The sequence below is a fragment of the Halyomorpha halys genome, unplaced genomic scaffold (genome assembly GCF_000696795.3).
Source record: "Halyomorpha halys isolate HHAL.00 unplaced genomic scaffold, Hhal_1.1 Scaffold1209.1, whole genome shotgun sequence".
Lineage (NCBI taxonomy): Eukaryota > Metazoa > Arthropoda > Insecta > Hemiptera > Pentatomidae > Halyomorpha > Halyomorpha halys.
This window is the reverse complement of record NW_027112142.1, coordinates 374,058-390,498: the sequence shown is the minus strand read 5'-3', so window position 1 is coordinate 390,498 and position 16,441 is coordinate 374,058. Positions and strand designations below refer to the sequence as shown.

Genomic DNA, 16,441 nt, shown 5'->3' with positions numbered 1-16,441 from the left:
TATGTATATATATATATACATTGGAAGAAGATTGTGGGAAGATAGTCCAAGTGGCAGTCAATAAAGGTATCAAAATAATAAAATAAAACTATTTATTGGTAACCAACGTAGATTTATCATCTCCATTTCAATCTGACTGCCCTGTAAAGTGGGGTGAAACGTTGGTTAACAATAAATAGTTTTATTTTGCTATTTTGATACCTTTATTGACCACCCGGTCTATCTTCCTAAAATGAATACTTTATATTGTCATGAGTGCTATTGTTTACCTTGGGCTCTGCTACTGCATATACTCTAAGTTCACTAAATATATTACTATACCAGTAGCTGCTACATTATATTCATCTTCAAACATACTGAAATATCAGATACATTATATTTCATTATTCCTGTACTAAAAGAAAGTTTGAAATTGTAATGGTATAGACGATAAAGCCGGTATGATTTGGCTATCTTTTCATCATCCCAAGTACTGTTTCTTTACCATATAATAAAAAAAAAAAATCATTAAATGTTAATGGTCTGGAAACTGTATTTCTACAGTCCCAAGTACTGAACACAAAACTCTTCAAGGGTTGTTGCAGTACAGTTTTTCAATTTGTTTATTTATTTATAGTACTTCCAAAAATCATCGTAAAAATTTTGTTAGTATAATAATCATGTTTAATAACCAAATGTTATGCCTTAATACCCTTTGACAGGGTTTATCTACTTTTTACCTTATCCTCGTATATCTGAATTATTGATATAATTTAGAAATTTTTCTTGAAAAAAATTATTTGAACATATTAGAGTATATTTTTTTCTGTATGAAAGTAGAGTATGAGGTATGAGACCCTTACTATTTAGAATAGTAGTATGGCTTAATATTAATCTCACCATTCCTACAGTCAGAGACCCCCTACTCCCATGATTTAGCTGTTGTGTGGCTGATTCATTTTATTATATATCAATAGTCAGATGGCAAAGTGTTCAAAGTCACTCACCAGAAAAAAAGGAGTTTTTTTTTTATGTTCTGAACTTTCCTTCATTAATATTAAGGGGTAGCCTACATTTTTAAGTTTGTTTCTTTGAGCTAATTAGAAAACTATTACCATATTATAACATAAGTTAAATACAAAATTTTGAAGAGATGTCAAAATGACAAATATTATGCCATTTATCCACTGAAGTACACTAAGTTTATAAAAAAAAAAAATTATGTCAAAATATTTTCTGACAGGCGCTACCGTAATGTTTTTCGAGGAATCTATGCCAAACGTAGTATTTTTAAAGGAATACCAAGGAACTCTTATTTGGCTCACCTACGATCAGTACGAAAGACTCTCCTACAGAGGATTGAAGGTAAAATAGTTCTTATTTTTGTTATAATCATATATAGTGGACAGATATTTCTTATGTGATACCAGGGTTCAAAACAGTTTTTGTACAAGAAGTTTCAGTTAAGTTATTCAACAAGAACTTTTAAATATAATTTTAGCATGAAAGTTCAGCAATAAATTGTATAAAAAGAAAAGATTGACAAAAAGTTTCTGTTATGCTTAAATGCTTGAAAAAAAAAATTCCCAAGGGAAAGTAAAAGTTGGAACAAGAACTTTTTCAAACCTAAAGTGCACTGTTATTTTTGAACCCTGCCTTAACACTCAAGTTATAAAAATAAGATTTGAAAATGAGCTAGTGATGCATGTTTTGTTGAATATGCCATTAGATTAATTAATGTATATTTAATTTTTCTAGTTGATCAATTTGCCAGATCACAGAAAGAAGAAGTTTACGTACTTCCGTTCGATGAGATACCAGGTCCCAAGGTGCCTTCATTTATACCTTCCAAGTACATAGTGGGACCAATACAACAAGCCCATAGTACAGGTTAAATATTTTTCCTAATTCGTTACATAAAAAATAAAATTTACTGGTTCATCGATGGCAAAATTAGTTTTTTTTTTTCTTAGAGGTTAAACTTATTATTATTTCACCTATACTACTAGGTGAAATAACAACCAATATATATGGAGGGGATACAAAAATAAGTTTCTACTGTTTTCTATCAAAAATTGACGTATTTATAGTGAAAGAGCGGTGCTTTACATTTTATTCAAACTATTGTCTAATACTAGCCACTATCCTTTTTGTTATGCGTATCAAGGGGAATTTCACTCATACAAAATTGTCATTCAATGTCTCCGCTTCAGTTTACATTGAACCCAATATCCTTGTGTTTTAATCATTCCTAATTCGGCACATAATTTGACATTTTTGGATGAAAAAAATTTGTGATGTTGATAGAGAGTTACTAATAATTTAAGGCTATGTTGTTATCAGAAGTGCAAACTTACAATATTGCATTTTATTGCTGATATTTTCTACAAAACCTGGTGCAGCTATTTTTGTCTAATAGTGGTTACTTATTTTTATTCCAAACAGTAATGTGTTATATTATTATTAAATTTTATTTTTAATGTATTTAATTTTAATTAGAATTGATTAAACTAATTTATATAATCAGTGTGGCAATTATCTTTGGCAGGATGGTTCCAGCCCTATGAAATGCTGTTTACGAGGTACGGACCCCTTGTTAGGGTGAATGGGGACTCATTATTAGTCAGTCATCCTAGGTACATTGAAGCGATCATGGCTATATCTCTTCCTAACAGGTCAGCTTTGTCAACTATGGAACGCAAGAGGAGACTTTCTCTGCCTATTCGAATGCCTGAGTATGTGAAGAAGTTTGAAAATTTCATTCTATTGCAAAATTATTTTGCTTTTTATTTTACTTATATCTATATATTATTTTACTTGTTGCTTTAACATTATTTTGAAGTATAACGTATTACTTAAACGTCAATCCTCACTACTTCCTGTCATCTACCTTACTTTTTTGTACTTGCCTCTATTCTCTAAGGTATGTTTCCTATCTTGTTCATTGTCTTCGTTTATTCTTTATTTTACTCTTATTCCCTTTTTCCATCTTTTAGTGTGTACTGTTATATTTCTTTTTTTATTTGTTGTTATTTCCGTTTTCATTAATTGTCTAAAACATTTTGTTATTCTTGTTTAATTTTATGTTTCATTGTATATCTTTTTGTTTTTTCATTTACAGTGTTCATTTATTTTTACCTCATTTAAGTGTTTATAGCTTTTTTAGCCCTGATGAAGCCCTGCAACGTGGGGCACAATGTTGGCTCATTAAATAGTTTTATGACTATTTGAGCTTTTTTTCTTTGACCGACCATCTTCCTTTTAAAATTATTTTTGTAATATTAGCTATGTATACAAAATATGAATGAAATTCTTGAAACAAAAAACATATTTTGGATCCCAAATTATACAAAAACTATTTAAATAAAATCATATTGAAATATAAAATCTATATGAATTGAAATATGTAATATAATTACATATTGCAGCTAATTTTTTCTGATTGCAGCTAAACTTGAATCAATCTTATTTCTTTTGTTACGTGTTATTCATTAAGTTTTCTTAACCATGTAACAATTTTATTTTTTATTACTTGTATCATTACTTTTGAGTCTCACTGCTTCTGTATCGTGTGAGTTCACCTGTTGCTCCCTCTTTAGGAACTTCCTATTCGGAATTCGAGGAATTCTGTGAAATCAGTGAACACCATTTTTGTACTTCCTCAGTTTAGGTATTACCTGTGGTTTTTCCAGTACCTTTTGTTACCTTCATGGTATGGGCGTCACAGGTAGACCATGTTATTTTAATTTTCACCTGTTTTCCCAATATGTAGTATAATTACATTCCTCTATTTCCAACCCCTAGAATCTTCTATTAGGCAGGCCAGTTTCTAACAGCACCACATATCAAGTGCTACTGGGAGTGTGTGTATATTATATATATATATATATGCTATACTCCCAGTAGCACTCGATGAATAAATTTTTTATAAGTGTTAAATCTGGTGGTCTTTAGTGTCAATGAGTTTATATCTTGTTTTAGAGATAGAATTGTGCATGTTGTTAAAATAAATGAAAAGTGTTAATATCTGTTAAAAGTTTAGATATTGTTTTAAATATGTGTTTTTTGTAGAATTAATCTTTAGTATTTTTTTTTTAATATATAGTTAAACATTATTTTGGCATTAACTAATATAATTTATTTTATTATCTGTGTATTCTTTCATCTAGTGTATCTTATTGGCAGTTAGTGTTTAATGAAATTTTGAGATGTCAACCTGGTAAAACGCCACAAATAAGAAGTACAGCTTGCACTGAAACTTCAGCACTTGTTATATTGTAAATTTCATCAATTTCATGTTTGCTTTATGTTTGAACGAACCCCTGATCATAGTCTTCTTAAAATGTTAGTTTTTTGATTCAGTACTTGTTATAGACGTCTTACCCAGCCAACTTCTGCAGGATGATTCTTGTGGCAGGATTCTCTCCAAGGTTACACTTCTCTAATTCATTGATTCTTGGAGGATTTTGCCTTACATTATCCAGTTCGTAGTGTTTCTCATTATTGTACTTGCATGTTGTGGAAGTCTCTATTTTGCATTTTATCTACCTGGTTTGAAAGTATAGCTGCTTCCTTATCTATACTGTCTTAATGGAATGGAACTCCTATCATTTAATTTCTTTACTCAGGTGCATTTATATGGTGGTATGGATTAGAAATTTTGTTGATTTTTGGAGAAGTTTATAAAAAACAATCATTTGACTTTTTAGTAAATTATTTTATTTATTCTCATAACTAATTTTAAATAAGTTAATTTTCTTATTGTACAATGTGATGTGTCCAGATATATATTTTTTTAATCTTAACTAATTTATACATAATTAACATAACTCTTGAAAAAGAATGTTATGCTTAAAATTCAGCTTTTATTTATTATATTTTTATTTTTAAGGTATGAATTGGATTTTACTGAACTATCGGAAAAATATGCAGATTTATTGAATTTTAAGCCAAATCATTTCAACAAAAGAATTGAAGTTGCATCAGATCAGCTTATAAGCAGGTATGTGGAATAAAAAAACTTCAAATAATTTGGTTTTAAAAAAATGTTTAATAATTTAATTAATACATGTATTTTTCTAGTGATTTTCGAATCTAGGCACTCCTTTGAATTGAAGTAATTATAAGATTTTTAAAACAACAAATGAAGTTAATATGCAAAGCAGTTTTTCCTCAGTAATTTTAGTATCTCATTTTACTTAGTATTTAATATTTATATAATAATAGGTTTCCTATATTTGTTTCTTTGCAGGATGTATTATACTCGAAACCTACAGCATGAAGTACCTAATTTTGATGAGGAATTATATCAGTGGGGTCTGCAAAGTAAGTTTAGTCTTAAAATAAATATTTTTAATTACAGTTAGGAAAAAAATATTTTGTATATTGCTATCTGTTAAGATGATTATAATTTGAACTCCTTCTTATTTCTTTCGTGAAAAAACAGGCAGTCAACTTCAATTAAAATATCAACAGTTAAGTATTTTATGACATTTATGAAAATTTTGTGTTTTAGGATTTAATGTTTGATTTATGTTTATATTTTATCATTTATATTGTTTGTGTTTATATAAGAAATGTAATTTCTTATGTAAATAAATGATGTTTTCTCCAATAATTCAATTATTTCTAGAAATAATTAGTAATAAAACTCAATTATTAACTTTTAATTTATTTATCATTATATAAATTATTTACGGAATAGTAAAAACAGTTAATATCTTAATATTATCAAATAGCCTAGAAATTAGAAATTAAATACAAACATTGCAAAAATGAAAATATGACACTATATATAGTACATACTTAAATATTGCAATTTCCAAGTAGCATAATATAATATAATATACCAAATAATATAAATTAGCTGGATCAGCTAATTTATATAATGTAATCTTTACTAATTACATTATTCATAGTGTACTTTGTCCTCTATTGAGCTAGTTTTATTATTATTATTATCAAAATAATTTTATGATTGAGCATTCCAAGCAATGTCCAACCTATTGACGGATGTATTAATCCTAGAGCCTTACCATAGTGTTACAAATAATTATTTTTCCTATCTGCCAGTTTGATGAACTGAACTCTTAATATAATTATTTGAGTGGATTCTTCAGAAATATTTCATCATATTAATTTTTCTTTTTTTACTGCCCCATTCCTATTACACTACTTTGCTGTGCAAAAGTGTTAAGGTAGGCTCTTCTACTAAAGTTCTCGCTATTGTCTGGTCCTGCAGTTCTGGGCTAACGCTAATGTCGGAAACAATTTCCCATTGTTCCCTTTTAAAGTTCTAATGAATTAAAACTTGCATGTAAATAGATATCCTCCTATTTAAATATCTTCAAAGGTCACTCCTGTAGGACTTTGATGAATTTGATGGATGAATAATGATCTTTTATTTTCATACCTGCTGATGTGTTATTGTTCCTGCCTAGGTATGTTCTGCTGTTTGTTCTCAAGAGATTGTACCTTCTTGCAAGATCCAATAGGAAATAATGAATTCGGGCCGAAGTCAGGCATCTATCAAACCTACCAGACCTTCCTCAACGCTTCTTATTGCTTGGCCGAGGCAGAGGCAGGGCCGTTAGGACGTCTTGTTCGCCAGCACTCTGTTGCTAACCACATTGATGTTATGAACGGGTGCGTACAATTTCTGAGTATTTATCTTGGAATATTTCTGTGTTGTTTGTTTTGTACATGTTTTCTGTATTGTTATTATTTATTGGGGAAAAAAAAACAGTAATTAATTTCATTTTATTCTTGGTAAGCTTCCTTATCCAATGTCCAAGAGAAAATTATTATTAAATACTTAGGAGAAGTGACAAAAAGAAACATAATTTTCACATATACATTATTTACTTCTGTTCTTCAATTCTTATTACTTTCAGTTCTACTGCATACTCCCTCTGGGTAATATAACTTGATATTATACCTTCTTTATTTTGTTATTTTTACTTATATATTTTTATGATTTTCATTATATCTCGTCTCTCTCTCTCTCTCTCTCTCTCTCTCTCTATATATATATATATATATATATATATAATGACTTTGCTTATATTTCTCATCATGTTAGTGTTGATTTGTTATTATTTAAGTATTTGTACTGTTTTGATTTTTTCATTTTCCTATTTAGTTTGTTTTACTTTTGTTTACTATTAATTTTTATTTTATTAATCTCTTGTTATACTCCTTTTTATTGTTTTGTTGTTTATTCTTTCATGGTTGTTATTTTTATTTGTTCTTTGTCCTAATGAAGGCCTCAAATTTTAGCCAAAATGTCAGAACTTCATAAAAAATGAGTTTTGCTTATTGTTCTTCTCGACTACACTGACTGGACCCTTGCTCATATTCTCCTTATATTAAGGTCTACGGTCAACAACAAACTCGCCATAAGTATTGTATGTTAGTATTGATTTTTTTAAAAATTAATCAACTGAAAAAAATTGAGAAAACAATTTTTTCTGTAAGTTTCAGTATATGATTTATGAAATTTGTTTTATTAATTGTTTAATCAAATTTGGATCAGAATTCTTTCTTAAAAAATTCCAAAACAATTGAATAATTCATATAAAATATAAATTTTTCGGAATAGCTTATTTAAATAAAGATTGTCAGATGTCACCTTCAATTCTTATATTTTATAACATTTTCCTAATGATCAAGTTTTTATTCCCCTATTACAGAAAGTAGATCCTTATTGCCAAAACTAGTATTCATACAGGAAATGAAAACAATTTTTATCCTCAGAATTGTAAATTTCCAATCCCATTTTACTTTTTAGACATCAAAAAACAAATTTGGTTCAGTGTTTTTGTAGTTATATCAATGTGTCAAGTTCATTAAATTCTATCCACTTATTTTGCTTATGTATATCTATTTTTATTGACTCACCTGTAATTCAAAAAAAGCTTGTATGATTTTGTCCAAATTTAGAACATTTGAGCTTAGTGTGAAAATGGTCTGATATCGAATTTAATCCTCTACTTAAAACTTTCTATGCGCAAAAGTATTTTCTTTTCCAGGGCATACCTAAATTTCAAAAACGGCTATTCTTTTAGATTTTATCCATAAATAACAAATGATTATCCCTGAAATATTTGTGATTAAGTATTCAATAGAAAGACGAGGGAGCAATACAGACTTAAGTACTTGGCAAACGTTTTTTATCCCATCTTAATGAAAGTGTCTGGAAAGAGATAAATTTTTAGAAGCTTTTACATTCTGCATTATGAAGCACTGGTCGATTCCAATTTAAAATTAATGATATATTCTAATTTGTTTTTTTATAACTAGTTCTTTTATTAATTGTAATCAAACTGATTTTTTTTTTGTTACTTCTTGTGAGAGTTGATATTAGCCATTAGTTTTTTGTATTAATCTTATTTAATTTATTTATTTTTTTATATTTCCTTGTAAATATGGCTATAAATTTTTATATATTATTATTATGCAATATTTTATAGGATCTTATGTCGTAATCTTCGAACAAAATACCTGGCTCTTTGGCGTGATACTGACAAGGAATTGCAGACAGACCTAGTGGAAGCAATGATTCTTCGAGATAAGATGAACTCAAATGACATACTTACGCGTCTGTGTGATATTGTGATTCTCGGAGTAAATATAGTAAGTTTGTGATGCATTCTCATTCCATTCTAAGATTCAATATCGGACGATATAATCAGTCAGCATTCCTAACTTGTTTTTAAATGAAAATTTCATTCTTTATTCTGGGACACTTGGTTCCATAAGAATAACCATTTGGAATGATTTCAACAGCTTTTATCAGATCACATTAACTTATTTTGAACATAATTAAATAAAACTATTATAATATTTATGTACATAAAATATGAACAAAAGATACATATTTATCCAAGCTTATTTTCATGTCTGTTATTCCTAAGTTCACGGAAGATTGATAATCAAGGAGATGGATGTATAATTGATGTTAAAAAGGAAGCTTTACAGATCGATATGGGTAAGGAGTTCCAAAATGAGGTAGCTCGAACAGCTAAGGATTTTTCAAAGGAAGCAGTTTAATGGGAAGGGATTTGGAAATCAGCAGGTTGTATTTAACAGGTGGATGAATGAAAGTAGGGTGAGGAGGTCAATGATATAGTAAGGGTTTTTGATTCTTATGGGTTGGAATATACACAAGAAGATATAGTCTTCAGGTAATGGTATAGAGCAAACTCTATATATTTCTCAGAATAGCAGTGAGAGATATGAGAATGCTTGAGAATACTGAAGATGAATTTATATACCAGTTCATTAATCTTTTTAGTCTCATTTCTTGTTCAATAGATAGTCCTATATACACTAGGCATCCTTAGTCAAAATGTGGGAGAATAAGAGAGGATACTAGAAGGTGGTGGGTATTTCGAGGAAATGAATTGTTGGATCTTAAGAGCTGTTTAAGGATTGAAATAGTTTTTCGAGTTATTTGGGAAGCGTTGCTATTCCATATTAAGTACTGATCATAGGTTACTCCTTGCTTTTTTATGGTGTTTTGAAACTGGGTTGGTATGTTGAAATATAATAATGGATAGTAAGGGAGAGAATTAAGGAAGCGTTTTGAACCGATGAGAATGGCATACAAATGATATTGGTAGTGGCAGATAGCATTAGGTAAGTTATTTATATACATGGAAAAGGGTTGATAAGAGGAAGGAACACTGCAAGAGAGAGAAGTAGTGGTGATGAGGGCGGTTTATTAAGAATAACAACAGTTTGGAAACAGAGAGACTGGAAGAGTGAAACCAGTTCAGTAACTATTACTTAGAAAGAGAAAGATTGTGTAATCAACAGAGTCGAAAGTTTTTGAAAAGTCAAAGAGAACAAGGATTGTGATTTTTTGTTGTTCTATAGAGGAATGGGAAATTTTTAGCAGAGCCTATTATGTGAAATAACCAAAACGGAAACCTGATTGGAATGTATTAAGGACAGTATTTTGTTCACGGATTAAACTGAGTTGGGAATGAACTAATCTTTCCAGAGGCTTAGACAGGTTTGATAAGATGAAGATGGAACTAAAGTCAGAAGCATTGGAGGGACAAGGTACCTTATTCCATAGTCTAACTAGTACTTTTTCCAGGTTGTGGGGAAAATGGAGTTTTGAAGGGAAAAGTTGTAGATGTGTCGAAGGGCAGGAATGATGACAGGAAGGTTTAGTTTAATTACTTTTATTTATATTTGATCTTATCCAACTACATTCATTCCAGGTTAGAGTTAACTTATTACTTAAGAACCAATATTTATTTAAAGGTGTATGATTCATCTACAGGCAGGCGGTCTGGGTGAGGTCAAAGAAAAACTCTAAAGTCCTAAAACTATTTTTTATGACTCATAATAAATAATTAAATATATAAAATAATAAATAGTAAAAAATAGTTTTACGACTTTTTGAGTTTTCCTTTGACCGCACTCGAACCATCTTCCCTTTATTATTACACACAGTTAATCATCAATCTTTCAGTATTTTTTTTTTTTTCACTTCTTTGATAAGAGGGGAACAACTAAAAATAACAATTTAATGAACTCATGAATAAGTTTTTTGTGGTTTATTTCATCAGTACATCTTATATTATATTTTTTTTATCAAAATTGCTGATTTTCCTTTTTTGGGGAATTTTATAATTGCATAGTTTTTAAATATACCGAGTACTTTCTGTCTACATTTTATTTTACAAAAAAAAAATTTAATAACCCATGATTAGAGTGGAATGAAATTGTATGGTTTTTAAATTTACCTTTGTATTTAAAGAAATTATATTTGATTCATCTATGTAATTCAATCTTTCTCTTATTGTTGGGTTGAAGTGTTTGTCCTGGTTTAATCAGATGTTTTAATTTGTTACAGTTGGTACTTTTTATCATAAATCTTTATAATGAAATTGAAATCACTTGTTTTTTTTTTTTTGTTTTTTTAGAGCATCAATTGATTTACCTACTATTTACTGTATAATGGTTACGAGCTCATTTTGAGATACATTTTTTTCATGAATAATGCAATGTTATAAGCCCAATTAAATTGAACATTTTCTTTTACCTGTGCAATACTAAACATTGAAATTTATATTTAATATAGATTTACTCATTTTAAGTTTTAATTTGTTCAAAGTCTTTTCTTTTGTTTATTCTTCTTTTGTGATTATCTTTTATTGTATGTTTTTTACCTCAAGCTTTTGTCTTATGTTTTTATATGTATATATATGTTTTCCTGTGATTTATGCAATTTTAAATTTTATTAATTTTTTGAAGTATCAATAAATTATGCTAAAGGAGCTTATTGCTTTGGTCGCAAAATTCTCTTCTTGTTTATTTATCCTATTCTTAATTTATTTACTACGAGGTTATTCATAAATACAATTTAATTTAATATCAACATAGATTTGAATAGGATAAGGTTCTACCAGGGTGGTCTGTCATCCTAAGCACTTCCCCAAGTAATGAATATTTTTAAAATGTCTGATAAATTCTAGGTAGCACACTCAGTCGGCTTCCTCATTTACCACCTTGCTAAGAGCCCAGTTTATCAACCTATGCTCCACGAGGCAGTTATGAAAGCAGATAGTGATAACTTACATTGTATTGATTTCATGAACTACTGTATATATGAGAGCATGAGGTAACGACTGTTAATTATGTACTTTTATTGAAAATAAACCTTTTAAAATGGTGGTCCACTAAGTCATTGCTACCAAGCATACTGTGGAGGTACAGTGAAACTTCTCTTAGTGGATAGACTTTCATAACGGACAGTTTTATCAAGGTCCTGGCCAACAAGGTGCAAATTTAATCGTTTTGGACCCCTCTATTGTTGAGACGGGCACCAATAGCATTCTTCATCAGCACTTTATAACAGACAGAAGTGATAACATGTAAATAAAAACTCACAATTTCAGAGCTAAATTTTCACATCACTTATAGGAAAAGTTATTGGTATATATCATTTATAGTATATTAGAGAATTAACGAAAATTTATATTAATCTAGAAGTATCCATTAAGTGTTTTATGTACGTATGTATGCAGTAATTAAATATAAATTAATTTTTTTTTTCAAATTGGTATGGAAATGTTCATAATTTGCAAATTGTATTTTGTTTTAAAATAATGAAAAAGAAAGCTTTCTTGTTTTGTTTGGATTATTGTATTCCAAATCACACTCATTTTCTTAGAAATTCATTCCATTTAATTTATTCATCTAATCTTAATTAAAATTTTTATCTAGTGTAAACAGATTATTTTGAAAATAAAATGTATATTGTTCTTTAAGCTTTTATACCTCGTGATTCTCAAAAAAATCTTAACTGATTAAAAAAAAATCTCAAAGTCAGAAAAATTTACATATTTTTTGTTCAAAACGATTGTTGAAACTTGAAGCCATAAGATTGGTGTTATTTTTTTTTAAATACTATTAATATCAAATTGATATTTTCGCATTTCAAAGGTATTGTAGATTAATGAACAAGATGTAAAGCAATGTATTTCTATTATTTCATTTTTGTGTTTACCTGAGCAAAATGAAAACATATCATTCCCCAAGGATCTTTTAGTTTGGAAGAAATTACTAACGTAAAGGAAATTGGTGAATGAAGTTTTGTAACTTTTAACATCTTCACCACTCTTGTGACTTAGTGGACCACTTTTAAATTTATAAATTCATTAAAATCTTATTTATCTCACCATGGTGTAATTTATTAATTTCATTTCAAGAGCAGGGTTTTATTAACAGAAAATATATTAAATAGAAATTATTTTAAAATATGAAAGAGATGGTCCAGGGGGGGGGGGTGCGCTTAGAAAAATAATCGACAACTATTTAGTTATTAATTAAATTGTTGTTAACTATTATGAAATATATGGTCAATCATTTGTATATATAATATAGAAATTATTTTATATTAGTTGAATTACTAACTGAATTTATAGTTTTGAAGAAATTGTTTTCCTATTCATGACTTATCTCAATGCTGATTTATTTTATTGCAATACTTACTGTCTTTATAATATAATTAATCAATCAGAGTTTATTATCAATATCAATATGTACTCAGAGCAGATGTACGCACCCTTTGCTGAGTTGTAATAAAGGTGAAAACATTTGTAATAGTTATATACACAAAATTATTTTATTTTGTTAAGCTTTTAAGGTGAATCAGTTTAGAATTTGTGGTAGCATTTAAAATTTACGTTTTTATCTTTCAGGCTTATACCACCGTTTCCATCTCTCTCTCGAGACCTTGATCGTGATATAATTTTACATGGATATGGAATACCAAAAGGGGTGAGTTAGAATAATGTTCTTTTAAAATAAGTTTTAGCTATATAATTTTTTAAAGAAATAATTTTTGTACACTTTTATATTAATAAAAGAGTTTATAATGTATATTTCACCTGCACCTGCATTTTCAATGCCTAGAGCTGTGTTTAAACTCTCTACAAAATAAAAATCATATAAATTGTACTATTATTTTAAAGATATGGCTTTTATAAATTTTTACTCTTGTTTTTTTAAAGTATTTTGGGAGGTTCTCTTGAAGTTCTGTTGCAAAAGATGTTTTGCATAAAAAACCTTTTAATGTTTATTCTGATACTTGAGGGCTAGCTGTGCTCAGTGATTTTTGTTTGAACAATCATTTAAATTTGACAATAGAAAATTTTCGTTGTGGCTCTTTCACTCAGGATGTGTAACATGCTTTTAAATTACTTTGTTAGTGCTACCAAAATAATAATTGATAATTACATTCGAGAATAGGAAGATCAAGGGATTTTTTTATGTTTGTATGCCTAATGAAGTTACAAAAACATAAATCAGAGAGCATTGCAACTAACACATAATTAAATAAAAAAGTAATTCAAATTTAAAAACAACTAAGTGTATGAGAATATTTAACTATATAATAGAATAATTGATATCAAACCTTCTATTATGTTGATTTAATCAATATATATGCTCAAATTTAACAACAGCCAAGCATTGCTGGATCAGCTAGTGATTTTATAATTGTCATCAATATAATTTTAACAAAAATTGAGAAAAATAAAATCAGAGAATCCTCCATGTTTGCTTATAGATTCAGGTGCACATGATCAACGAAGTAGCAAACATGCGGAAGGACATGTTCCCGCAGACGACCGTGTTCTCACCAGAGAGGTGGCCTCGGATGGGCAAAGAGCCAATGCTTCCTCATAACTATCAGCTGTTGCCGCTAGCTCCTGTCGCTCCTCTGCTGCATGCTCATGTGTCTGTACTTACTGCTAAGGTAAGTAATACTGCACAGCCAATTTTATTAGATATTTGAGAAAAACTAAGTTCAAGCTGTAAGTTGACAGTACTAATTAAACGAAAAGTTCCAATTTAAAATACATTAGTATCGATTAATTATTACAAAAGATTTTTCTTGACGTAATAAACATGTTTTGAGACAGTTATCTTCATTAGAAAGTGCATAGTTATTAATAATCGCAATCCATATTATAACTTTTGATCTGTATAAATTTGTTAAATGAGATTTTGTTGAGAAATTCTTATGATCTTTGAATATTTTTTTTTTAAGAAAGGAATATTTCTATTTTGTAAGAGAGCACTATCAAGAACTATAATTTTTCTTTTTATCTTACCTAAATATCAAAAAACATGAGGAATACTCTTTTGAGTATATTTTATAATTTTAAGGTGTGGTTTTTGGAGTAGAAATTAACACAAATAAGGGAAACATTTTTTTTTTGCCATTTCGGCCTAAATTTCAAAACAAAACAAGATAGCTACCATGAATGAAAATAAAAATTAGTATGTTGCTTTGTTGTTAGCGATGATGAATGCAAATTTTTTTCTTATATTTTAAACCTCATAAGAGCAAGATTCTTAAGCAATATTTTGGTATTTAAATATTATTATTTTTTAATGCAGCAAATCATTGATGTTAATTTTATATTTGTTACAGTTGGTGAAACATTTCAAGTTCGAGTATCATTATGGAGAAATAAAATCAGGACAACTTTTGGCTAAACCTAACAAACCATTCTTATTCACTTTCATAGACAGAGACAGAGAAGGGATACCCGTAACAACCAAATAGCAGTATCAAATTCACTTCCAATCTATGCTTAAATTAAAGTTACGCCACATCTTGAAATAATTTCTACAAGATAGCAACACATCTACAACTTATTTTTATTTTAAAGAAAAGAAAAAAAATTAAAAATATATTATTTTGCTTTTGATTTTACTCTGTCCAATATGTATATATTTCTGTATGTTTTTTAGTTTCTTATATAAATAGATTTAAGTAATAAATTGTTTTGTTTTTTTAAAGATTTTGAATTACTTTTAATAAGCCTCACTAATATGGTATAATATATTTACAAAAATATATATGGAAATAATAAACAAAAGTTAAATAAAAAAATATTAACAAATATATTACATACAAAAATATTCATAAAAAACAAGTCTAAAAGGCATAATGATTCTAGTCATTTTCTTTGTACTGCAACATCTGCCATATTACTTTTACAGCAGCAGGCTTTATGTTATAGTCTTTCAGTCTTTTGTACAAATCGAGCATCGATTTTGGTTCTGAAAAAAATAAAAAGAAAAGATTGAATTAAATATCATAAATAAAATAAAAAGATAATATAAGCTAATTATGAGCAATACATTATTTCTAAAGGGAACATGAAGACATTAATAAATTCTTTACAGTTCAATTAGATTAATAAATTTATTCTTTATAATTTTCGAACATTTCTCTTCCTTCTCCATCATAAATTAAAACTATTTCTACAAGGTCCTAAAAAAATTGTGAATTCTCGTTAATCTGAAACATTCCATAATGTGAGCCACCTTTAAAAAAAAAAATTGATTCTATATATGTAGTATTGAGCATCTAAGATGAGTTTGCCTGTGAGTAAATGGAGAGGGGAGATGAACAACGGAAAATGTTCCCCTGCCAACCCCCTCCCCTCCCCCACTCTTCTCTCCACTAGGTCTGTTTCAACAATCATTTTGAACTGTACACTGCATAGTGCGTAGTTTTGCATCCCTAATCCTGTAGTGCACATGCTCCGTAGAGTTCTGAATAGTCAGAATTGGTTGTTGGAACAGTTGACTGGACTACCTTTCCAAACCTTTACTTTCCTCTCCTTCTCGACCTACTTTCTTCAACTTTACAAATAGAAATTTCTCGTATCAGTTTTTCAAAACTATTATTCATTAATATCGCAAGATTATAAGTTTACTATGTCGAGTAAACTGGGTAGAGGGAAAACTATTCACTCTCACCCCCAAAACGTAATTATGAACCTGTTTAAATTCATGAAAACGGAGGCTGTAGATTGGTCCAATCTGTGCTTCCTCTTGTTATTGAAAGCCATAAATTATTGCATTTATCAAAAGTTAATCCCATGCTAGGACCCAATCTTAAAACATTAAAATCAAGAAACAT

At 28.7% G+C, this 16,441-nt stretch overlaps 2 protein-coding genes across 2 annotated transcripts in view; one reads left to right on the top strand and one right to left on the bottom strand.

Annotated features, from left to right (window-relative positions):
- Positions 1–15,223, top strand: part of LOC106688810 (cytochrome P450 10) — a 15,933-nt gene extending 710 nt beyond the window's left edge. Inside the window, exons 2-12 of the mRNA XM_014433453.2 lie at positions 1,223–1,344; positions 1,738–1,869; positions 2,528–2,714; positions 4,871–4,981; positions 5,231–5,304; positions 6,420–6,624; positions 8,451–8,613; positions 11,472–11,617; positions 13,200–13,278; positions 14,069–14,257; positions 14,939–15,223. Of these exons, the coding sequence (XP_014288939.1) occupies positions 1,223–1,344; positions 1,738–1,869; positions 2,528–2,714; positions 4,871–4,981; positions 5,231–5,304; positions 6,420–6,624; positions 8,451–8,613; positions 11,472–11,617; positions 13,200–13,278; positions 14,069–14,257; positions 14,939–15,073 (1,543 nt within the window). The 3' untranslated portion in view covers positions 15,074–15,223. The remainder of the gene's footprint in view (positions 1–1,222; positions 1,345–1,737; positions 1,870–2,527; positions 2,715–4,870; positions 4,982–5,230; positions 5,305–6,419; positions 6,625–8,450; positions 8,614–11,471; positions 11,618–13,199; positions 13,279–14,068; positions 14,258–14,938) is intronic.
- Positions 15,224–15,390: 167 nt separating this feature from the next.
- The window catches only part of shtd (shattered), a 34,106-nt gene continuing 33,055 nt past the window's right edge, over positions 15,391–16,441 (bottom strand). Inside the window, exon 37 of the mRNA XM_014433452.3 lies at positions 15,391–15,573. Within this exon, the coding sequence (XP_014288938.1) occupies positions 15,467–15,573 (107 nt within the window). The 3' untranslated portion in view covers positions 15,391–15,466. The remainder of the gene's footprint in view (positions 15,574–16,441) is intronic.